Source organism: Aethalodelphis obliquidens, unplaced genomic scaffold (assembly GCF_003676395.1).
Source record: "Aethalodelphis obliquidens isolate GAN/ISIS:26980383/991018 unplaced genomic scaffold, ASM367639v1 scaffold2, whole genome shotgun sequence".
Classification (NCBI taxonomy): domain Eukaryota; kingdom Metazoa; phylum Chordata; class Mammalia; order Artiodactyla; family Delphinidae; genus Aethalodelphis; species Aethalodelphis obliquidens.
The window spans coordinates 25,024,485-25,050,660 of NW_020837946.1; the positions used below are offsets into that span (position 1 = coordinate 25,024,485).

General features: G+C 34.6%; 1 protein-coding gene across 4 annotated transcripts in view; it reads left to right on the forward strand.

The window, feature by feature from the left end:
* The window catches only part of ERBB4 (erb-b2 receptor tyrosine kinase 4), a 1,127,099-nt gene that overhangs the window by 845,151 nt on the left and 255,772 nt on the right, over positions 1 to 26,176 (forward strand). For 2 of the 4 annotated variants that reach the window (XM_027122307.1, XM_027122329.1), the window contains exons 13-16: positions 3,317 to 3,449; positions 8,625 to 8,718; positions 14,776 to 14,930; positions 22,099 to 22,143. In XM_027122307.1, the coding sequence (XP_026978108.1) occupies positions 3,317 to 3,449; positions 8,625 to 8,718; positions 14,776 to 14,930; positions 22,099 to 22,143 (427 nt within the window). Of the gene's footprint in view, positions 1 to 3,316; positions 3,450 to 8,624; positions 8,719 to 14,775; positions 14,931 to 22,098; positions 22,144 to 22,264; positions 22,340 to 26,176 lie in introns of all 4 variants that reach the window. The other 2 variants (XM_027122298.1, XM_027122318.1) reach the window with 1 other exon arrangement.

Sequence of the window (26,176 nt, forward strand, 5' to 3'; positions counted from 1 at the left end):
TTTTTTTTTTTTTTTGCGGTACGCGGGCCTCTCACTGTTGTGGCCTCTCCCGTTGCAGAGCACAGGCTCTGGACGCGCAGGCTCAGTGGCCATAGCTCACAGGCCCAGCCGCTCCACCACATGTGGGATCTTCCTGGACTGGGGCACGAACCCGTGTCCCCTGCATCAGCAGGCGGACTCTCAACCGCTGTGCCACCAGGGAAGCCCAAGGATTGTATTTTCAACAAATGGTCCTAGAAAAATTGGATATCTACATGCAAAAAAAGAAAAGAAAAAAAGGAATAGATCCTTACCTAGTACCTGTGTTGGTGAATTTTATGTGTCAACTTTACTGGGTCATGGGGAGCCCAGGTATTTGGTTAAACATTACTTGTGAATATGTCTGCAGGGTATTTCTGGGATGAGATTAGCATTGGAATTGGTAGACTGAGTGAAGCAAAGTGGATAGGCATCATCTAATTCATTGAAGGCCTGAATAGAACATATTCACTCTCTCTGCCTGACTCCTGAACTGGTACATCAATCTACTTCTGCCCTTGGACTGGGACTTAAACCATCTGTGCTCTTGGTCCTTAGGCCTTTGGACTCAGATTAAACTGTACCATGGACTTCCCTGGGTCTTCAGTTTGTAGATGGCAGACAAGGGAATTCCCAGCCTCTATAATTGTGAGCCAATTCTTTATAATAAATTATATAAAATATGTAGATATAGATATAGATAAAAATATCCTATTTATTCTGTTTTTCTGGAGAACCCTAACTAATACAGTATAATATACAAGCTAACTTAAAATAGACCATAGACCATATGAACCAAAACTCATAATGCTTCTAAAAGATAACAGCAGACAAAACTTTTGTTACCTTGGGGTTAGACAAAAGTTTCTTAGATATGATGCCCAAAGCACGATTTATAAAAGATGAAATTGATAAATTGGACTTCACCAAAATTAAAAACTTCTACTTTTCAAAAGACAGTGTTAAAGGAACAAAAAGGCAAGGCTAAGACAAGGAAACAGTACTTGCAGAATCTGTAAAGAACTCTCAATGCTTAATAGTAAGAAAACAATCAATCCAATATAAAATGGGCAGAAGATTTGGTGGCACTTCACCAAACAAGATATATGGATAGCAAATAAACACATTAAAAAATGTTCAACATCTTTAATCATTTAAATGCAAATCAAATCCACAATGAGATACCGCTACATAATATTAGGAAGGTTAAAATTAAACAGGCTGACCATACCAAATATTGATGAAGATATGAGGAAACTTCAGCTCCTGAGTTGAGTTCATTGCTGTTGGGAATGTAAAATGGTACAAATACTTTGAAAAACAATTTGACAGTTTCTTAAAATGTTGACCCTGTACTTATCATATTATCCAGCCATTTCTGTCCAAAGGAAATGAAAGTGTATGTCCATACAAAGACTTGTAAGTGGATGTTCACTGTAACTTAATTTTTTTTTTGTAACTTAATTTTTAATAGCCCCAAATGGGAAACAGTCTGAATGTCTAGCAATAGGTGATTGGTTTAAAAAATGTGGCATATCCGTGCAATGGAATATTCTCAGTAAGAAAGATGCATGAATATTGATACAGCAACATGTATAAATCTCAAAATAATTATGCAGAGTTAAAGAAACTACATAAAAACAGAGTACATACTGTATATTTCTACTTACATAAAATTCTAGGGAATGTAAACTAATGGGTATTGAGTAACAGAAAGCCGGCCAATGGCTGTCTGAGGGCAAGGGGCGGGGGGAAGGGATTACATAGGTCATGAGGAATCATTTGGAGGTAATGGATACATTCATTGCCTGGATTGAATACATGTAACTCATGATTTCAGGCATCTGTCAAAACATCAAATTGTATACTTTATGTATGAGCAGTATATGTCATATATACTTCAATAAAACTATTAAGCATACACACACACACATACACACAAGGTTTCTCTCTTAAACTATACTGGAAGACATTATTCAATTAAGTAGTCATAAATTAAAAAGATATCTTGATAGGTCTGTGTCTGCCTTGAGAAAGAATTTTATACAGTTTAACATAGGTTCCTCCTTAAGGCTCCAGAATATAGGAGAAAGAATACATGAATTGGGAGATTTTGTTTCCTTGTTTTAAAACTAATCAGCATCACGGATGCTGGTAATTCACTTTCTCAGGCATTTGTTAGAGAAGGTAACTTTCACAGATATGATCCCTCTTTAAATTACAATTGCATAGTTAATGCTATTCCATCCCATCTCACAAATGCTCTGACCATAACAATTTGCATCCCTTATTAAATACAGTTGGTAACTAATGGGAAGATAAACAGGATTTTGATGTTTTCATCTTCTGAGAACTTATTAATATTTTATGAAAACCACATATAATTGGGTTTCAGACATCTCAAATCACTTTTCAGACACCCAGAATAACATTTGAAGTGTTTATAGGCCCTTCTTATTCAATAGCTATCCGTTCACTAAAATTATGTTTTTCAGTATAAATAATAATACACTGAATAAGTATTATTTGATATAAAAGGGAACAGAAATGGTAAACCTTAAGTGGCAGTTTTAAAACATGGCCTCAAATTCTTTGGCACTTCTCTCATCAATAAAAAATATAGAGATAAGACTAAAGACCTTTGTTACTACTGTAATCTCTATACCTCCTCATAAATAACCACCACACTTTGTTTAAAATTATTTCAAAACTTTTTTCTTACTTGTGCCAATTTGACTCAAATATCAAGGTAATCTTAGTTGCAGTGTACCAGAGGTCTGTAAGAAACTTGTATTTTATTTCCATTTCTTTTCCCCCTTCTTACATTTCATATATTCTTCTTTTTTCTTTCTTTTCCCCTTTTGATGTTTTTTGTTTTATGACAAATATCACTTGTTCTGTTTCTGCATGAAGTTCTCACATGGAATTGACGTCAAAATGTGTGGTGTGTTAGTGGAGCAAAGGGTTGGCTTTAGAAAGGTGTGTTTTGTTCCTTACCTTAATTGGAAAGTTAATTTCTGTCACTACTTCTCCCTAGAGTTTTGATATAGGCAATTGATATTTGTTCACTTTTATGAAAAATGCAATGGTACTACACATACAGTGACTGGGGCTCTGCAATATGAAAGAAGTGGAAGGTAAAGTGGGCCATAGTGACTAAGTAGGCAAGCAAAGTCATCTGCCACAGATCTCTCTCACTCCTTCAGAAATAGCTTTACTTAGGAAGATTCATATTAAAATGGTAAGTTTGGACGCAGGCTTCTGTTTTATTTCCCCTTGATTTTGGTGTGTTTTTCAGCTGCTGAAGGAATGGTGTGCAACCATCTCTGTTCAAACGATGGGTGTTGGGGACCTGGGCCAGACCAGTGCCTGTCGTGCCGTCGCTTCAGTAGGGGAAGGACCTGCATAGAGTCTTGTAACCTCTATGATGGGTAAGGCATCTTATAATGTCTCTATCTCATGAGCTTTGAGGTACTGATTGGTTCAGATATTAAAATAATAATAAAAGGGTAAAATTTCAGAATGTTTATGCTGGCCAAGATTTTTAAGGAGAGTTTTTGTTGCATAAAGGAGAAAACATATAAAAGAATTCTTTTAAGGGGAAATCATTTTATTTGAATGAACAAGATAAGTCAAAATGCATTTTGACTATTATGTACATATTTAAAAATGTGTACCAAAATAGATAATTCTTAATAAATTATAGCAATTTATGCTTATGCAAAATTGAAAAATGTATTTCTATTTTCTTTATAAAGGACATTGTGATAAGTAATATTTCCTCCTCAGTGTCTCAACCATCTTGTTTTTTGTCTCATGCTTTCCTATTAATCTTCACCTGGAATGACTGCGTAACTCTTGATTTTTTTTTTTCCATTTAGGTTGCGTGTCTATTTGATTGTGTATTAGGAACAACACACATTTCTATGTCTCAGACAACTGCTTAGCCCTATAGAGAAATTACCTTTGTAGTTGCTAGTTGAAAAGGTTTTCGAAAGTGTTCTGTCACTTTCTAAAAATAACCTAAGCTATATTTTACATCAAGTATTTTAAATTTTATCTACAGTACTACAATAATCAAACTGACAACAATAAAACTTAGTATATACCTTGTTGCATGGCATTTCATATACTCCTAAAATCACTTTATCCTAACATACCATTTCATGCATCACAGTTGTTCATTAGTGTGATAATGCAGTTTTTAGTACTGTCCCTGAGTCAAATTTTCCTATATTGCTCACTGAAAGGATTTTCAACATTTTTGTAAAAGGGTAGTTTTGAAGTTCTTTCTTCTTCTGCCTCATGAATTGTCCCATTTTAACAACCGTTTCTATGATCCCAGATAACATTTTATTTTTGTATTTTACATTAAAGGATAAAAATCTATGGATCTTAATAATATAGATATGTGTCTTCTTTGAAAGATGACAAAACCAATTCCCTCCATGAATTTAGGGGGAAAAAAGATTGAAATTAAAATTAGAAGTTTAAGTATGAAAACAATATTAAATCGGAATTTAATAGTTTGAAATGGTGATGACATTTGCACAACTGTGAATATACTAAAATATGCATTAAATTGTGCACTTTCAATAGGTGAATGTCATGGTATATGAATTATCTCTAAAAGCATTACTGAAAAAAGGGTTTAATAGTTTTATCAGGAAAATTTCAACTTGAAAATTTATAAAACACATCAACTCATACATTTGATAATAAATAGCAAATTATTTGCTACTTGTCTCATTGAATTGAACTGTAGTAATGCTTGTTCACATTATTATGAAAGATATTTCCTGTACATAAAATACATCAGATCAGATATGATTCTCTGTGTGTCTGGCAGTTGATGCCACTAAAATGGAACTAATAGACCTTAATTCCACTGTGTTACATTAAAAGTTTATTGAATACGTATGTGCGTTTCTAAGGAAGGAATAGATTATAGAAATCATTTTATCAAACAGAAGCATCTTATGAACAGTGAGAAGTGGGAAAATTAAGTGTTGACCAAAGTCATAACATTGTAAAAGCACCAAACCAACGCTAGAACTCAGGATGTCTGATTTTCATCCTGTTTCTTTACAGATGCCATTGTTTTTCTTTAATATTTCAGTTTTAAACTTGTCAGAAATATGAAATTGATGTATATGTGGATGTATACACTACCCTCTGTCTCATTTTTGTGAAACAATGAAAGCTAAGCAAAGGAAAAATACTGGTCCCCTAAATAAACAACACTGATTATCCTGTTGTTTTTGAAAGCTTAATATTTTCCAAATCATTAAATCAAACATATTAAAGAAATATAAAGTTTTTAATGTAGTTTTGCAGCAGTAATGGGGTCCTAGGAAATCATGCACAAGGTTTAGTTTAAAAGATAATAAATGAAAGTATCTTATAAATATCTGATGTAATTCTTGCCTACCCAATGATAGATGTCCCCACCTCCAATCTTGTGGTATTGCCAAATTACTTCCAACTTTGCCTGGCAGGTAAGACAGTCTTTGAGGAAACATGAATTCAAATTCTAACTTAATCACTTCCTACTTGAAATGTCCATCCACCGATAAATAACCTAATTGTCCTAAACTGTGTTTTCTTACATGGAAAATGGGAATAATAATGATGTGATTATTATTATATCATATTATAGTGTAATAATAATAATGATTGTGATTATCAAATGAGAAGATTCTTATTCGAATTCCTACTGTTAAAACAGTTATCATCATTTCCTTTTTGTGTCTATTAATCTGAGCTCATTAAATAGGTAGAACAGTCACTTTATACACTGCTGAAAATAAATACAAATATGACATTTACCAAAATCAGGGAACTTATTTATATATAAAAATAGTTTGACTATCATTAAAGAATAAATCCTAAAAAGAGGATTTTTTGAAGGGGGAAAAAAAAATCAGTTAATCCTGGCTGTTAGCACTCAAATCCAGATCATATAAGTCACTATATTTTTGCAACTCCTAACTACAATGCCCAAGTATTCAAAATGAACAAGAAAACTAATTGCAATGCAATCTTAATTTTTTTTTTCTTATCTGGCAACATGGTTAAATGCTTCTGAAACTTTAATAACAACAGAGAAACATCAGAAAGAGTGCCAGTCTAAGATCTTTGGAGGCATTTTTATGTTTAATATTCACAAGCTCTCATCGAAACACCCTTCTTTTCCTTTTTCAGAGGATATTTAGGGAATGAGGTCTAGAGAAGTTAAGGGATGTAAGACAGCAATATTAATCTTGGTGCTGGGAACACGAACCAAATCCAAAGTATTTGCTCTAGATCACAGGATTGGCTAAGGTAGCACACACACAACAAAACTGTGAGAAGTATACAGCAGCAAAAACGCAAAGCTCAGTAAGCAAAGCTCATGCTCACTAGAATGTGAATTTTTGTATCAGATTCAAGTGAAAGGGGATCTCTGGCAAAGTCACAGCACAATCACTAGGGGACAGGGAAGAAAAAAGGCAATGATGGAGACAGTGACAATAAATAAGTTGCAAGGAGGATCTGTTCTGAGAGCAGAAAGGAAGAGAGCCAGAAACCACACAGATAGAAGTCTACTCTATAAAAGAGGAGGCAGCTAGTTTGCCTCCATGATTTTTTTTTTTTTTTTTTTTTTTTTGCGGTACGCGGGCCTCTCACTGTCGCGGCCTCTCCCGTTGCGGAGCACAGGCTCCGGACGCGCAGGCTCAGCGGCCATGGCTCACGGGCCCAGCCGCTCCGCGGCATGTGGGATCTTCCCGGACCGGGGCACGAACCCGTGTCCCCTGCATCGGCAGGTGGACTCTGAACCACTGCGCCACCAGGGAAGCCCGCCTCCATGATTTTTTATGACATATTCATTTTACTCCTCAACTCTGTGTATGGGGAAGGGAGTTTTGGAGAAGAGAAAGGAAAGCATGACCCATGTTTTAGTACCATAAAAATTATTACCTTCATTTAGTATCCTAACTCTTTAGTCACCCAAGAAGCTGTTTTCAGAAACAGTGCTTTGCTGATGATTGCAGGGTGTGCTGTAAATATCATATAATTTCACTTACACATAATGCTTTTTATGCTCTTTACAATTTAGCTACCACCCCATTCCCAACCCCCACCCCAATACCAGGTCATTTTGACTTTCATATTCTGAAGATTTCCTCTATTGAATACTTTATATCACTTGTTGATGAAACATGCAAAATAAAAACTTTTTTATGTAACTAAGATGTTAAACTCAAGAAAATTTATAAAAAGTTAATCCATTGCAAACCAACACTTCACTTTGAGTGCAAAATCCATGTAACTAAATATGTACATTCATACATAAATAAACCATAGATTTATGCTATTTATTTTGAAAACCAAACCGTTATTTTACCTTGAAATATATGTAATCTTAATCTAACCAACAGAAAATATAGCCCACCCTTTGGATTTCAATCATCTGTTAAGGCTTTATAATAACCAAATAAGATAGTTCACTATGAAAAAAGAGTGATTATTTCACTCCAGGGAAAAATAAATTTGAATTTATCACCTAGTTAATCCATAATTGCCATATTTGCAATGCTATTAGTTTGGAATGGTCACTCATGATACAAAGGCACAAAATAATGAAGTAGCTATAAATATTTAGTCGTTTTGTTAATGACTCATAACTGAAATTCTAAATTGTTTATACCCAGTACTTCATCCTCTCACACGTTAGTGGAAATAGTGTGTTTTAAACATATTGTACATGACTGATACCCAATTATTGAAATGAAAACTTTTAGGATAGATATTAATTGGAAAACTTATATACTGGTAAATTTAATATTCAAGTAGCCACAAAATGTGAGGTTTGGGGAAGTGATGACCATCCTCCCACATTTTAATTAGAAAGTTTTAGAATGTTACCATTCAACTGTTTTTTATTTTATATCATATAGAATTCTTCAAAAAGAATTTAAACTGAAAAAGATGTTATATTAGATCAATAATCTAAGAAAATAAAATCTACCATAAAAAAGATATTTTTTCTAATTCTCCAAGAAAGATATTTTAAAAAAAAGAAAAGAAATCAAAGTGTTTTTGAAGTTTCACTAAAAATAAATGGAAGAATCTTGGGATTTGAAGGACAAGGATGGGGAACATTCATGTAACTTAGCAACAAGAAAAATACAATAGTTCTGTCAAAGTTTAAAAACTAAGCCTTCAGCCAAGAGTAAAATTTTATATAGAGACAAACAGGCACAGACTTACTTAAAATAGCAGAAACGGTTCTGCTGTGTCATCAAAAGAGTCATCCTCTTTTTTCTTTTCCTTTTTTTTTTTTGAGACTGCTGGAATCTCTCTCACAAGAGAGAGGTTTCCTGAATGAGTCTGTCATTGAACCCAATGGAGGGCCAGGAGAGCCATCTGACTGCAGTTTATCTTTTCTCCTAATGGAGAACTTACTCATTAATGTACAGGGAAATGATTCTGATGCTCCCGGCACTTAGAGAAACAAACTCTAGAATTTACTTTGCCAACAGGACTTTTAGCAGATGTTACTTCATTTGTTAAGTTGACAGCTTGTTTGCTTACACTGCCTCATACTGCTGATGTTTTCACAGTGAATTTCGGGAGTTTGAGAATGGCTCCATCTGTGTGGAGTGTGACCCCCAGTGTGAGAAGATGGAAGATGGCATCCTCACATGCCATGGACCGGTAAGCCTGAAGACACGTACGGTTGTGTTGGCTTATTTAGTTTCACGTATGAATGTCTGTCAAGTCATTGCTTTATCCCTTATCCATCCATTGAATAGGTATTTACAGCATGCTATGGGGAATCACATTCAACATTCTCCCCTCAAGAGGCTTACAGCTTAGTAGTAGAGATAAAGTATTTAAAACTTCAGTTTCTTAAATATTTATGTCCCAGATAATGTATTTAAAAAGAAGATATGGAGTTGTCCTTGAAGATTGCACATGGCTGAAAAGAGAGATACACAAATAATTATTGAAGCAAAATAATTGATAAAATATGTATAAATTGTTATATGAATACATTTGAGGGAGAAACTAAATATTTGAGATGGAAATTGAGACACCAAGGAAAGCCAAAGAAAAGTGATGTTTCAGCTATGCTTTGAAGAAGAATCTGAAATGAGGAAACATGTAAAGATACGTAAATGTGAAAGTTTATGTTGTGTTTGAGGTAAACTGTAACACGTTCGTACCTGTGTTTAATCATTTAACTATAATGGCATTATGAAGGAAAATTGAAAAAAAAGAGGAAAACAAGCACTCATAAACTAAAATCTAAAGCTGTGTGATAAGTACCATGGCCGAGAGAAAAACTGAACTATGATGATTGAAGGAGGGGCTATGGGATCAGGAAAGTCTTTATGGATAAGTTGACATTTATATAGTTTGAAGTTAGTCTTGTGGAGAAAATGATAATTATTTTCTAGACCTTCCTTTGGTTCCCATCATTCTTAATAATGAGGCTTTTTCTTAATAATGAGGTCAGTATGAGTTTGTCATTCCAAAGTGTCATATTCATCCTTCTTTAGACAAATTTCCAGTTTATTTGTGTATTGAGTCATCATTCAGTAAATAACTTGGGGACCAACATTTGGGTGTAGCCAAGAGCTCAACACTGCTCCATAAGAATTCATTTCAAATTTAAATAGTATTAATTTTTCTACCAGAGTGCTTATTCAGCACTTAATTAGCTTAGAAAAAAATTATCATTGAGCCCTCCAAACTTCCATTAGGCCCCAATGAGCTGTTCTGGAACTTCTTCTAAAGAAGGATGTGGAAAACTTGGACAGTTCAGAGGACTACCACAAAGGATGATTAAGCTTGGAAAACCAGACCTCTGAGAAAAAGAAGTGGTATGATTTGGCCTGAAGAACCAAAGTCTAAAAGACAATTTAATATGTAATGATCTCCAAGTAAGTATGCTAAGGGCATATGCAGCTATTTTCTTTTTCCACTAAGGATAGTCATTTAAAATACAATTAATCTGCAGCATGAGAAATGTGGACTCTGTAAAGAATGTCAGGAAACACAGGAAAGTAAAATTCCATAATGGGTTTGTTAAAGTAAGTTGAGCTGTCTCTCTCTATGAGACTTCTCTAAAAACCAGCATATTTAGGAACCATACATCATAGAATGAAAAACAAAAAATCTCTTTCCGAGAAAGAGACTTTGAAAATGTACAATTACAATAACCAAGAATTTGGCCATCTCCTTTGAACAAGGCAAACCACAAGAGTAGTCCCGTCTTTTTCAGTTCCTTATGCTGCCTCGTATGGTATAAAAGTATGCTAGTAAATAACTAGCTTATTGATTTCTTTGTTTTTACAGTCTATTTGATCATTCCTTTGTTCCTTAAAAGAATTGAGACAGTTTATAAAAATACACATTAAAAAGCCCTAAAAATTAATATTCTTGCAATTTTCAAAATTACTTGATAACCAAGAAAGAATGAAAAAACAGGTTTTTAGTGAAGACATTTTAATTCTGTAAGGACAACATTGTTGGGCCATATGCTTAAAATCACTATTCAGTGCTAAAATTGTAAATGAGTATGTCTAGAGATTAGAGAAGGCAATAAGTCAAAAGTAGAAAAAACTCCGTGAAGTTGAATCACTCATTTATGGAAGATCAGAGCATGAAATCAAGAAAACTGACTTGATCAGTAAGCCTTAAAATGCTAAGCAGGTAAGAGCACAGTGTCTTTTAGGTTATGGTATCTGAAAAACTGCCAGGATTGCGCTCAAGCAATAGCCCAAACTTTGCTCCCTCTAGGGGGTTGCTTGTTTTCAGCCTTTACAATTTATATTAGGTGTATGCCTGTTTCTGGGTCTACATGTTGTTTATCAAAACTAAAGACGGAAGTGGTTTTGTGTGCCAAGTAACCGGCATATATCACTTAGGATACCCAGGAGGTTCAGGAAACTTCTTCATGAGACTGATACAGTGATGAGATAGAGGAAGAAGTCATAAAGCTAACTGGAATTTCCACACCTGGTCTTATGATTTATTCTGCTGAAATCTCATTTTCTTGAACTGTTAATGTTTCCCTAATGATAAGAATTGATAAATATTTATATTTGTCAAACACTATTACCTCTGAAGCATACTATCACATTCTCCATTTAAAATATAAAGAAATTGAACCCATGGTAGTGATTAGAAAGTTACTCCAAAAGTCAGCAAGTCAGTAAGATGCGGAGCTGGGACTCAACTATAGAAGTTCTGACTCCAAATTTCACACTCTGTTCATTTCACTATTTTTCCCTAGGCAACAATGTCCGTAAAGTAATAAGGATAAAATGCTTTCTGGGAATATACATATGTAAAATGGATGGTATTATCCTATTTAAATGTGACAGACATTCAGGATAATCTTGAGAGGGGTGGATTTGAAATAAAACAAGCCTCTGCTTTTATATTCTCATCTGTCTGCACTTGGTCTTCTTTACTTTCTTCTTTTTCTTTCTTTTCTTTTCTATCTTTTCTTTCTTTACAATTTTATCTTTTCTGACTCACTTTCACTATTACTGTATAGTCCTATCAAGAAAGATAAGGGAGGGAATGTAAGAACAAAAGAAAAGGACATCAGACAAAGTCAAAGGAGACCAAAATATAAGCCACAGAGCCAGCAAGAGAAGGGAGGGAATAGGAGAAGGGAACTGATTTTTGGGGAGCGAGGGAAACTGATTTTTGAAACACAGTTTTTGTTAAAGCTAAAATAGCTGTTAAATCCAGGTTAATAGAGCTTGTGTTGCCACAACAAATAACCCCCATATTGCAGTAGCTTACAGAAAAATGTTTAAATCTTTTTCATGTAAAGTGCACTGCAGGTCTGGGGAACTTTCTAAGGCAGGACCCCCTCCCTGTGGTGGTCTGGCATTCCAGGATGCTTTGAAGTTATGGCATCTCTACATCTACATGGGATCCCCACGTCATGGCAGCTGGGAAAGAGAAGGCTGGAGAGTTTAGCACTGGCTCTCATAAATTGCTTTTACTTAATTTCATTGTCCAAAGCTGGAGAGTTTAGCACTGGCTCTCATAAATTGCTTTTACTTAATTTCATTGTCCAAAGCGAGACACACACCTCCCCTCTAGTGGGAGGGAATTTCCATATTCTGTGAGGCTGGAAGTAGAAGAGAATTGGATACTGGTGAATAGTGGCTTTCTCTCTTACAGCGGCTACCAGAGAAAAATACCAATTGTCACTGAGAAAAAAAAAAAAATGAAATGTTTCCCTCAGGATTTAGCCTATCCTTTAGTTTTCTGTCTAGATTACTGGGTCCAAGGGTAGCTTAAAATCAGAGATAAGGAAGAATGTTGCCTTCATCTCTCTTTTCGGTTGTTGCATTTATCAGTTCATTCGCTGTACCTAGCTTCTTAAAAGCTTTGGGAATATAATGATAAAAGAGTAAGTATTAGACAACATGTATTTCTTTAAATCTCTTTATTATGGAAATGAGATAGAGAATCAGACATTTCATTTCTTTTGAGATTTGTCAGGACATCTTTTAGTTGTGTCAGCTCAGGACATTTGATTTCATATCATGATAATACAATTAAATAGTTAAGAGATGCTTTAAAAACAATTAAGCACAAAAAAATTTATCCTATTAAAGTCTGCCTAAAGATTAAATGTGAATTTAATTTTAGTTTCATAAATTTTTTACATCTTCTGATTTTACCTGGACATTATTTTACATTAGAAGTATTTTATAGAAAAATAATTCCTAATTCTGACTACCACTGCCTAATTTACTCACAGTAAGTTTTATTCTTGTGTTCTGAAAGAAGACATCAGCATGTCTCTTGTCTTGTACAATGTCATACCACTGAGCATACTTGCACAGTAGATGATTTTGTATAATAGACAGTATTATGTGCTTAAGTACCCATGAGCAGGTGTTAAAATTGGAAACATGTGAAGTATTCTTTTTTGGTAGGAAATAAGTTGCCAGCAGCAAACTCTTCAGGTTGAATAGGGATTCTCTTTCACAGAATAAATAAGTATATATATACACACATATATATATGTACATACATATATATACATATATGTTTATATACATAAACAAATATATATATATATGAGATTTAGAAGTATGAGATTTAGATATACCTATAACTGTTTAGATAGATAGATAGATAGGTAGATAGATAGATAGATAATAGATACTCTAAATCTCACTTCAAAATAGTAAGATAGGTGTTTGATTGAACCTCACCAGTCTCAGGATTTCCAGAAATCTCTTCCTGATTACCCTTTCTTCTTTGTACTACTATTCTTCCTTAGCTGCCTTTATCTTTAAATTTTAAAGTATTATATTTCTTGATTTCCTGATGCCTTATATCACCACTTGCAATGTCTGGCTACTTTTGGATTAGCATCCGTAGAGAGATGTAACACACTCCCGTGAATAGACTGATCGCCACACGCCCTGTCTAATAAACAGTTCTGTAAAATGTTGCTTGCTCGTCTCCCAAATAGACATTGTTTATAATTATAAACTTAATAATATTAAATATTTCCCTCTATACTTAGTATATCTTATTTATCTAAATTATCTTCAATGTGACCTGTCCTAATTGTTAAACTATGTGAATATAAGCAGATTTTGGGGAGAAAAGAGTCAAGGTAAGAAGTTCCAAGAAGTAGTCAAAGAGAAGAGGAATCCTAAGACAATTTGATGTTCACAAAGGAGAACTAAAAGTAAATTTTGAGTAGGTAATATCATTATTTAAAACACCTGAATGTGTAAATATATGGACATCTTTTAAGGAAATAGTATTTTTCACCAAAATGTTCTCAATTTGATTTGAGAATGTACTACTTATCATTTCTTGCATGCTTACTATCCCCAGCACCACGTCCAAATCATTTTTTTGGTACAATTTTTAGATGTTTAATATGAATTTAAGATTTTTACTTTTGTTATGACATTTAAATATATTTACACGTTACTGCTTACTATAATTATACATATTAGATATTATAAACATAAATATATGAAGTGAGCTAGTTTTAGTTAGATTTATCATGCTCATATTTATATCACCTTCATTCTTGAGTAAGTTTCTCCATATAATTTTCTTTTGTATGTACAAGTTTTTGATTTTTGCTCATCAGATTGTGCCTTTATTGTGCTCTCAGTATTGTACTGTTATTTGCTAAAATCCCTATTAATAGACATGATTTTTAGCATTATCATAAGATGATATGAGTTGGAGAGTAACTTAGAAATTAACATTTGTTTGCCTAAACTACCTAATTCCTGATAACTCAACTATAGAAAAAAATTTAAATTCATTGTTCAAATAGTCATGGTACTACCAAAGGAAAGTTTACATCTCACTTGTATATGAAATTCAGTGTTACCTAGTTCCTACCATTTCCTTATTTTCATTAACTACTTAGTAAGAATTTTCACATATTCCCAGTGATTGTGATAAAATATTTCCAGGAATAATGTGTTGTTATCAAATATCGTTGCACTGTAATCTCACTAGGAATAAATGACAGAAAGAAAATGCTGATGTCCTTCTAGAAAAATCACTGGACAGTTTTGCTGATCAGAAAGCTACAATAGCAGCATCCCCATTTGTACTTCTGAAAATGCTCTTCAGTTCTCTAGAGGAAGATTGGCCACCCACTGAAGTCTCAGTAACTAGACCAGATGAATACATTCCAGAGGAAATGGCACCCAGTTTTATTCCTCTATTTTTTTTTTTTTCACACTTCAGGGACCTGACAACTGTACAAAGTGCTCCCATTTTAAGGATGGCCCGAACTGTGTGGAAAAATGTCCAGATGGCTTACAGGGGGCAAACAGTTTCATTTTCAAGTATGCTGATCAGGATCGGGAGTGCCACCCATGCCATCCAAACTGCACCCAAGGGTAAGCAACTTTACTGGTCCAAAGCTTAATCATGTGCGTATTACTAATCAAGAGGTGCATACGTGTATTTTATCCCTGACACAGTCTACTGAATACATAATATCTCACGCAAAATTCTATTCGTGTTTATATAATGTGTTGATTTTAAGAGAACTCTTTTCTATAAGAATGCTTTATGGAATCGAATTTATACCCTCTAAAATAGTTCTGTTGAACATTTTCCTGTAACTTCTATTGACACCTTCGTGAAGCTGGTATCAGGTATAATTTGTATGGAGTGTAGAAATTCTTCCAAATTTTACTGAGGATTAAAGATATCAGAAAAGACAAGTAATTGTACTTTTGAGATTCATGCTTAATAAATCTTTAACAGAGATTTTCTGTTTCTGTTTCTTTGTTGTTACAATCACTTTAAAGTGAAGGTCTCTTTTTGATAAATGCTGCCTTGTATTACTCCTTCAGCAAAATATAAGCAAAAGCAGTGATGGTAAAAAAAAAAAAAAAAAAAGGAACCAAGTGATATGTATTTTTATTAAAATACAAGTACATTTTGTGAAAGTGATTCTATTATAGGTTAACCTACAACCTAGTGTTTCTTCAACCAATATAGGACAATTCAAAGATGGGTACACATTTTTCTACTTTTCAAAAGGATGCATTGTAAAATGAATAATAATTAGACTACTTTTGATACTGATAACAGTTGAGTAACAAAGACATATTACAGAAAGAAGAAAAGCACTGAACTATAAAAGAAATAATGTCACTTCATCGAACAAATCCCAACAACTAGTTCTTTAAAAGACAGCAAATCTCTTTTAATAAGGACTTTTCCTTCTCTTTCCTGTAGAAGGGGAATAAATTTAGAATCAAGGGCAGTTTCACATGCTGTGTCCTCCTTCTGTCCAAAAAGCCTCTTCTCCATTGTGAGTGCCCACACACATGTGCACACACACATACAAACACACAGAGACACTTGTGGAGAATCATCTTGGGTGCTTTAGATCTGGCAGGAAAGTATGAGATTCCATAAAGAGATTTTCTGCCAGAGTAAGGGCTGGCTGTTAGGGGATATTGAAGAAGTTAAGCAAGCAACATCATTTTCTGCCAAGAGGACATCAATTTGCAGATGCTGCTACAATTTCCTGCAGGTCAAGAAATCAGCTTAATTCACTCTGTGAAGTGGCAGATCCTCAAAAGGTAAAGTAATATGCTGCCATTCAAATTCAGCTTGGAAGAGCTAATGCCACCTCACTGGTTTGAGGATACTGAAATAGTCACATAGACACTCTGCTTCAAGGAAATTAGAAAGAATAAGCTGCTCCCCTGGCGAGTTTTGGGCACACTTCAGTTAAGGGTATTTCATGAAGATACTGGTATTGCTGGAGCAGAAGGGTCAGCAACAGAAAGGGAAAACGTTGCCTGCTAAAATAATCATCCACAAGAGGGTTTTATTGTTTTGCATCTAAAATTAAACAAACATTATTCAATGTAATGTTGATGTCAACAGCTGTTGCCATTCAAAATGAGACCTTTTGCTGTTTTTGCAAATCTAATACAACAAAGCCATTAGGGAAATGAAAGTGAGATCACAGAGCCGTACATAGTCTGGATGTGTGGCTGGTGTGTCTTCCTCTCAGTCCTTTTAAATCATGATTATATAATAAAAGAAAAGATATATAGTGGGGGGAAAGTAGAAGGAGGGACAACGAATAGATCAATTTACCACAGTAACAAAAGTTGGATGTCAACCAAAAGGGAGGATGAAGGTGTAACAGGAAACAAACCTGACCAGATCACTTGGGAACCCTAGTAAATAAAATGATGACTTTAAATTCACTGGTGCAGAATGATGGTGAGACAGAATTTGACTAGTGTACTCCCTGGCATCTTCTAAGGTAAATGGATTCTGTAATGACTGACTTAATCCTGTCAGTTTCTTGTCTTTGTTTTCATTTATCTTCCTGCCATCCTTTTTCTAACAGCATCCGCATTGTCCAGGTTCACTCACTTCCTAAGAGTTCTGTGGTCTCAGCCTCAGAATGGAATTTAGGATTTGGGCATTTCTAAATGCTTAAGCCCTCCTCTGTACACTACTGCAGTGCAGCACTGTGCTTTGAGATCCTTTTAATGAAGCAATGAGGTGCTCTATGCATTCAGTTCCTTCCTTTCAAATTGAGCATGTAGAGATAGAATCTTTCCCTAGGAAGATCATAGGGGCAGTAGGGATGATGGGACAAGTGACTATTTTTATTCCTAAACATACATAATAAATGACCTATCAGTAAGCGTGAGCTCACCATGCCAACTCCACTTTGGAAAACAGCTTTTCTTTTATATGCCAATATTATGTCAGCTGGATAATTCAGGAACCAAGTTAATGGAAATAGTCTTTCAAATCATTTTTCAGAAGGAAGTTCTTACTTTGAATACTGTTTAATGATCATCTGAAAGTAAAATTATCATGTAATACCTTAAAAGCCCTTTTACCACTCTAAAAGCACATTAAATGTATTGACTCTAATAAGTTCTTTAGATGTTTTTAAAATAGGTGATCCATTTAGCTAGTACCTATCAGGAGAGTCTCACTAATATTCCTAGAGGAAAAAAAAATAACATTGTCTCCTCTTGCCTTGACTAGAGAACTTTTATTTTAGCAGCCTTTCTCATTTCATTCATTCTTCAACTTTGTTATATTGAACACCTGTTGTGTATCAGATACAGTGATAGCTAAGTTCAGAAATAAGCAAGACACAGCTCTTGATCACTAGGAGGTCACAGTCCAGTGAATTTTTATTCTTCCAATTTATATCCTTTCATCAGAGATCCCTCTGTATTTTGAAATGATTAGCAAGAATTTAAAACTTAGAAATGATATTCATATTTGAAATTAGCAAGGTAGAAATTTTAAAAGAGGACATGTAAACTAAATTTAGTGTGCAGTTGAGTAGTCGTAAGAGCAAAGATTATAGTTTCTTTACTAATATCACTTGCGTCCATGATGAATGTCAATTTAATTTTTGTTTGGAGACGTGAACTGGGATTTTTTTTTTTTTTTTTTTTTTCTTTGCGGTAAGCGGGACTCTCACTGCTGTGGCCTCTCCCGTTGCGGAGCACTGGCTCCGGACGTGCAGGCCCAGTGGCCATGGCTCATGGGCCCAGCCGCTCCACGGTATGTGGGATCCTCCCAGACCGGGGCACGAACCCGTGTCCCCTGCATCGGCCGGCGGACTCTCAACCACTGTGTCACCAGGGAAGCCCCGGGATATTTATTTTTAATAGGGCATCTTTAAAAAATTCATTAAAAGTTTTTAGTAATATTAGAATCATGATTTGATACTATTAAATTTTCTATATGCCTTAATATTTTTCTTATCAATTCTTTTTATATTTTTAAATGTATGTAATGAAAGAATTTCCATTGCTGGAGAGAACAAAAGAAGGGCTGCTTGTGGAATTATTGTCGATAACTTCTGTAATGAAATTTTAAAATATTTTTCCATTTTAATTTCAAAATTCAGAGAAGATTTTGTCAAAATATCTCAACTATGTTACTTGTATGGGTATATCAAGGTGTTCATAAATCAGTAAGTACAAGCAAATGTTAAACACAGCTCAATATTTGGAATTCCAGTTTTTTTAATATATTAACATGTTACAGTTTCTCTTTCTGAACTTTCTGTAAAGTTTCTACTTTAGAACACTAATTATCTAGAGAATTATATTATTTCACATCTTTATTCAGTCTCTTATTTGGGATTTTGACTCTTCAAAAGTTTAATGTTTCCATTATTCTTTGATTTTCCTGAATCTACATAAATTGCATGTACTAATTATTTGCTTATGTCAAGTACAAAGAGTTGAAATAGAATATACATCTTTAAATACACAGTGATTTGTATTTAGAAAAAATGGGACCACACTCTTATTCTGTCTTCCATTCTTGTTTTATCCTCAACTTATAAATACCTTTAAATCTCAAATACCCTACAAAATCTCCTAGACAAACTTTCTTGACCTCACACCCCACCCCCTCAGTAGCTCTTCCCTTTTCCCTTGCTTCTATTCTCTTATTTGCAATTTGCTTCTCAACTCACAGCAACCTAAATTCTAGTGACCTTGACTATGACAACTAACATACTCTTAGTAGGTCTTTTACTAGACCTCTCTTGCACTTGACAACGATCGATGATCATCCATTTCCTGAAGTTTTTTCATGATTTGGCTTCCATGACACTGCAATTAATGGATTTTACTCAAACATATTTTCCTATGTTTCTGGCTTATGAGCTCATCTTATGTCATTTACTAATTACTGGAGTTCCTTGAGTTTCAGTCTCAGTCTCTTCTTTTCTCACTTTATAGATCCTTCTTCAGCCATCACATCCACTTACATGATTTCAGCCTTCTCCTGTATGATGTTTCAAAACTGGATCATTGTACCTGTGCCTCCTGCTTCCCTCTCCTCCCCCCACACCGTCCCCTCCAGCAGACTCATCTTTCCAGATGCTGAGGAACATTTCTACCTGGTTGTAGGAAAACCACACTAAACTTTAGATACCTAAGACTGAAACATCAACGCTGCTTCCGGAACACACACACACAGAGGAAGGTATTCCTCCTCTTGCATTCTCTCACTGATGGTACCACTATTCTCAAAGTTAGAAGTATGAGTCATCTTTAACTCCTTTGATCTTTCCTCTTCCATCATCAAATCAGCCACCAACTACTGTTTTTTTTTTTTTTTCCGCATACGTTTCAAGGTATTCCTTAAATCCAACTCTGCCTCTATCCTAGTTACCATTTCCCTAGTTTAATCCTTCATCATCTCTTACAGAGACTAAAACAGTCTCTGTGCCAAAGGGATCTGTCTGGCTCCCAGCTGACTAGCCTTCAGTGGGCAAAGAGATCATTGTATAACACACATCTAGCAATTTCACAACTTCTTTAGAACCCTGCAGTGGTTTCCCATTGTTTGTTCCTAAGCAGACAGTCTTCAGTTCTGGTTCCTTTCTAGTGATCTAGCTTCTTTTTTTCCTTCTCCCTGTTGCCTCATATGTTGTTCTCTAACTATTCAGAATTATTTGTAGCTGTTCGTATACTCTCTACCCTTCCTCAGATCGATGCTTTTGCTCCTGCTGTTTCTTACCCCTTAGAAATTATTGCCCCCCAATCCTGGTTATCAGGACTCTGAACTCTGAACTTCAGTTTTCTAACTTCTCCGAGGGTGTGACCCCAACCTTCTGAAACTCTGTGTCCCTCCTCCACACTCTCCTAAGTCACTGGTTCGTGTTCCTCATTATATTTATCGTATTGTACAATACACATATGTTTATGCATCTGTCTCCTTCATTAAAGTTTGAGCTCATTAAAAATAGGAAAATGTCTAATTCATCTTTTTTCTCCCCCCAGCTCCTAGAATAGTAGGAACACTTAGTAGGCATGTGACGGAGTTTTTTTTTTTTTAATGGATGAATGAAGATCTTTCATTATTCACTCTTTAACTTTCCCCTCAAGTTAAAGCTTACTTTCAAATACATTTATCTTTCAAAGGTTATAATAAATACAGATTACAAACTAACCATAGCTTTCAGATTATCATTTGGAAGTAAGAAGTAGACTATTAATTTTACAAAAATGGCACTACTGTATTTTAAGAAAGCATTTTGAAGAAGGTATAACTGGAAACTAGAAAAAAATAAGTCCTTTGGAATAGAAGAAAACCATATAAGACAATTTGCAAACTTTTATACTAATTGTTTTTTATTTTTAGAAATGGTTTTGATTATGAATTTTGGAACCAATTCAATGCTATGTGCTCTATATTTTTATTTAAATTTCTTATTTGCTTTTTTTTAAAAGCTTTTTTCACAGTGTATTTCATGTATTTCTGTACATTAATATTTTTCTAAGCCACTCAAAGCCAATCCTCAAAAGAAAAATAATTTTCCACCTAGTAGGAATATTATAACTGATACTGATGAAGGAGGAAAATAGTGACTTAATTATTATTATACATAGTTATATTTATTTACGTGTTACAGAGTTTTCTAAAGATATAATGGACAGTCTGGCCTTATACAAGAGCACCTTATTACTTCATTACATAATGATTTTAACTTCAACTTCTTTTTCAGTTTTAGAAATTAGAATTTGGAAAAAATATTACAAGAAGAATGAGACAGTTCAATAAATCATAGCTGTACAAGGAATCTTGATACTGCACTGCAGCTATATGTGTTTAATGAGAGAAAAGGGAAAGAAATACAATTCAAATTTATTGGTAGATGGAAGAAATATTTCTGTAATACTTCAAAATCAGAATTCTGTGTACTTATATAATTTTACTTAAATGTTAACCTCTGTGGATTCTTTACTTACCTGAGTCTCAAGTTATTCATTTCCTTGGGGAGTACTTACTTATTTTTTATTGTTTGAGTTACATATTATGGCAGTTTAAAAACCTGTTTTCACTTGACTGTTATGGCACTGATTTTTTAAAAGCAAGTATCAAGATAAACTGCAGTATGGTGAAACCAGTTAATTTGCCTGTTAAATGAATTCATGTTTAAACATAAGTATGTTTTAAAGACAGTCACAACCAAGGAATGGAATAATGTGATTGTGTAAAGTATCCATGAGAATAACGTTAAAGCACATTAACTCATTTTCTGCTAAAATCAATCTTTAATAATGAGTATTAAGCGTCAGGTTATTATATTATATTGAATAGCTCATGTTTTCTTTTTTATTGATTCTGTTTTTTACTTCAGCTTAAAGCCTTTTAGAAGAAACTGTATACATGAAACCAATTATAGCCATTGAAATATCAAGTTATTCATCAAGACATAATATCACCAATGGTTCAAATGAATGTAAAGTATTAGAAATGAGCAATATGTGCTTGGAAATTATCCACAGAAACAGAGTACAGTTTCCTTTACTGTGGACTTGTTTCTTTGCATTCCATTTGTGTAGTATTTACAATTTATTTCTGGGTATCCATCAAGTACAGTAACCTTCTCACTAGCTTTAAATTCATGATATTCAAAAATTGTCTATTAACAATAATTAAGATTTTGACACCATCGGTATTTGTCTTATATCTTCTTTTTAAAAATGACTAATTTTTCTTTCCTTGTATTTTTAAAATTTGGATCTTCTGCAGGTGCATAGGCTCAAGTATTGAAGACTGCATCGGCCTGATGGATAGGTACTTGGTGTGCTTGCTTCCCATGTTCTTCCTCCAAGGCTCCATGTGTGAGCACTGGTGCATGTGTGTGCATGCCACTGTGAATGGAGAATGATGTTTTCTGTTCTGTAATTGCCTGCAGGTGTAGCGGTCCTACTAGTCATGACTGCATTTACTACCTTTGGACGGGCCATTCCACTTTACCACAACATGCTAGGTAACATCTACCATGTTTCCATTTTGTCACTCAAATCCTTTCCCAGTTATCATGGATAAAAAAGTACTAACCAGTTGGGTGAAATTTATAATACGTTAAATCAGGGAGTTGTGAAAGAGGCATGTAACCCTTTACTTTTCAAGCCACATTTCTTACCTCTTCTTCCTTTTTTCATTATGACTGTAGAATCCAAATTAGTAATATCATTGATTTTTAATTTTGTAAAATTTAAACAATATTTTAAATATTAATCTAGAGCTTTAATAGTATTTATGTTCTTAATTATGTAGATGATTGCAAAAAATATTTTTAAGAGTGTAATTTGCAGAATTTGCAGGTGTTTGTTACTTGATTCAATTTCTGATTTTATGTTATTTTGAACTGGTTGGTATATTCCCTAGGCATAAGCATTACTATAGACTAAAGGCAGTGTAGAAAATATTTTGTGCCGGTGAAATTACAAGTTAGAATTAAAAAACAAAATATTTCACTAATGTTTATACAAAAACCTATACATAAATGTTTGTAGTGGTTTTATTCAAAATCACCAGAACCTGGAAATTACTCAAATGTTTTTTAACTGTGGTATATCTGTACATTGTAACATTACTCAGCAACAGAAAGGAACAAACTGCTGACTTACACAAAACATGGATGGATCTCAAAAACATTAAGCTAAGTGTAGTGTTAGATTGTTTATTTGAGATTTTTCTTGTTTCTTGATGTAAGATTGTATTGCTATAAACGTCCCTCTTAGAAATGCTTTTGCTGTGTCCCATAGGTTTTGGGCCATCGTATTTTCATTGTCATTTGTTTCTGTGTATTTTTTAATTTCTTCTTTGGTTTCTTCAGTGATCTCTTGGTTATTTAGTAGCACACTGTTTAGCTTCCATGTATTTGTGTTTTTTACAGTTTTTTTCCTGTAATTGGTTTCCAATCTCATAGCGTTGTGGGCAGAAAAGATGCTTGATACAATATCAATTTTCTTAAATTTTCGGAGGCTTAATTTGTGACCCAAGATGTGATCTATCCTGGAGAATGTTCCATGTGCACTTGAGAAGAAAGTGTATTCTGCCACTTTTGGGTGGAATGTTCTATAAATATCAATTAGATCTGGTCTATTGTGTCATTTAAAGCTTGTGTTTCCTTATTAATTTTCTGTTTGGGTGATCTATCCATTTGTGTAAGTGGTGTGTTAAAGTCCCCTACTATTATTGTGTTGCTGTCGATTTCTCCTTTCATGGTTGTTAGCATTTGCCTTATGTATTGAGATGCTCCTATGTTGGGTGCATAAGCATTTATAATTGTTGTATCTTCTTCTTGGATTGATCCTTTGATCATTATGTAGTGTCCCTTCTTATCTCTTGTAACAGTCTTTATTTTAAAGTCCATTTTACCTGATACAAGTATTGCTACTCCAGCTTTCTTCTGATTTCCATTTGCATGGAATATCTTTTTTCCATCCCCTCACTTTCAGTCTGTATGTGTCCCTAGGTGTGAAGTGGGTCTCTTGTAGACAGCATATATATGGGTCTTGTTTTTGTATCCATTCAGCCGGTCTGTGTCTTTTGGTTGGGGCATTTAATCCATTTATATTTAAAGTTATTATTGATATGCATGTCCCTCTTACCATTTTCTTAATTGTTCTGGGTTTGTTTTTGTGGGTCTTTTTCTTCTCTTGTGTTTCCTACCTAGAGAAGTTTCTTTAGCATTTGTTGTAAAGCTGGTTTGGTGGTGCTGAATTCTCTTAGCTTTTGCTTGTCTGATGACTTCTTCATCGAATCTGAATGAGATCCTTTCTGGTTAGAGTAATCTTGGTTGTAGGTTTTTCCCTTTCATCACTTTAATTATATCCTGCCACTCACTTCTGGCTTGCAGAGTTTCTGCTGAAAAATCAGCTGATAACCTTATGGGGATTCCTTTGTATGTTATATTTTGTTTTTCCCTCGCTGCTTTTAATATTTTTTCTTTGAATTTAATTTTTGTTAGTTTGATTAATATGTGTCTTGGTGTGTTTTTCCTAGAGTTTATCTGTATGGGACTCTCTGTGCTTCCTGGACTTGGGTGACTATTTCCTTTCCCATGTTAGGGAAATTTTCCACTATAATCTCTTCAACTATTTTCTCAGACCCTTTCTTTTTCTCTTCTTCTTCTGGGACCCCTATAATTCGAATGTTGGTGCATTTAGTGTTGTCCCAGAGGTCTCTGAGAATGTCCTCGGTTCTTTTCATTCCTTTTTCTTTATTCTGCTCCTCGGCAGTTATTTCCACCATTTTGTCTTCCAGCTCACTTATAAGTTCTTCTGCCTCAGTTATTCTGTTATTGATTCCTTCTAGTGTATTTTTCATTTCCGTTATTGTGTTGTTCATCTCTGTTTATTTATTCTGTAGTTCACCTAGATTTTTGTTAAACATTTCTTGTATTTTCTCAGTCCATGCCTCCATTCCATTTCCAAGATTCTGGGTCTTCTTTACTATCATTACTCTGAATTCTTTTTCAGGTAGACTGCCTATTTCCTCTTCATTTATTTGGTCTTGTAGGTTTTTACCTTGCTCCTTCATCTGTGACATATTTTTTTGCCATCTCATTTTTCTTTTTTTTTTAATGAGTGAGATTGTGTTCCTGTCTTACTGCTTGTTTGGCCTGAGGCTTCCAACACTGGGGTTTATAGGCTGTTGGGTAGAGCTGGGTCTTGGTGCTGAGATGAGTAAATCCATGAGACCTCACTCCGATGAATATTCCCTGGGGTCTGAGGTTCTCTGTGAGGCCAGTTGTTCAGACTCGGAGCTTCCAGTGCAGGAACTTCGGCCTGACCCCGGGCTCGTGAACCAATATCCCACAAGCTGCCTGAGGCAGCAAAAGAAAAAAAAAAAAAAAAAGCAGTAACAAAGTAAAAAATAAAATTAGACTAGGAAACTAATAGATAGGTTAGGAAGAATATAAAAATAAGTGGGAATGTAAATTGATACAACCAGTATGGGAAAAAGTATGGAGGTCCTTAAAAAACTAAAAATAGAACTACCATATGACCCAGCAATCCCACTACTGGACATATACCCTAAGAAAACCATAATTCAAAAAGAGACATGTACCACAATGTTCATTGCAGCACTATTTACAATAGCCAGGACATGGTACCAACCTAAATGTCCATCGACAGATGAATGGATAAAGAAGATGTGGCACATATATACAATGGAATATTACTCAGCCATAAAAAGAAATGAAATTGAGTTATTTGTAGTGAGGTGGATGGACTTAGAGTCTGTCATACAGAGTGAAGTAAGTCAGAAAGAGAAAAACAAGTACTGTATGCTAACACATATGTATGGAATCTAAAAAAAAAAAAAAATGGTACTGATGAACCTAGTTGCAGGGCAGGAATAAAGAGGTAGACATAGAAAATGGACTTGAGGACATGGGGTGGGGTGGGAGGGCAAAGCTGGGGCGAAGTGAGAGTAGCAGTGACATATATACACTACCATGTAAAATATTTAGCTAGTGGGAAGCAGCAGCATGGCCCAGGAGATCAGCTTGGTGCTTTGCCACAACCTAGAGGGGTGGGATAGGGAGGGTGGGAGGGAGGCTCAAGAGGGAAGCAATATGGGGACATGTGTATGCATATGGCTGATTCACTTTGTTATGCAACATTAACTAACACAGTGTTATGAAGCAATTATACTCCAATAAAGATCTATTAAAAAATAAAAACATTAAGCTAAATGAAAGAAGCTAGACTTAAAAGAATACATAGTATAGGATTCCATTTATAAGGCATTCTTGGAAAGGAAGAACTATGGAGACAGAAGTCGATCCGTATTGCCAGGAACTGGGAGG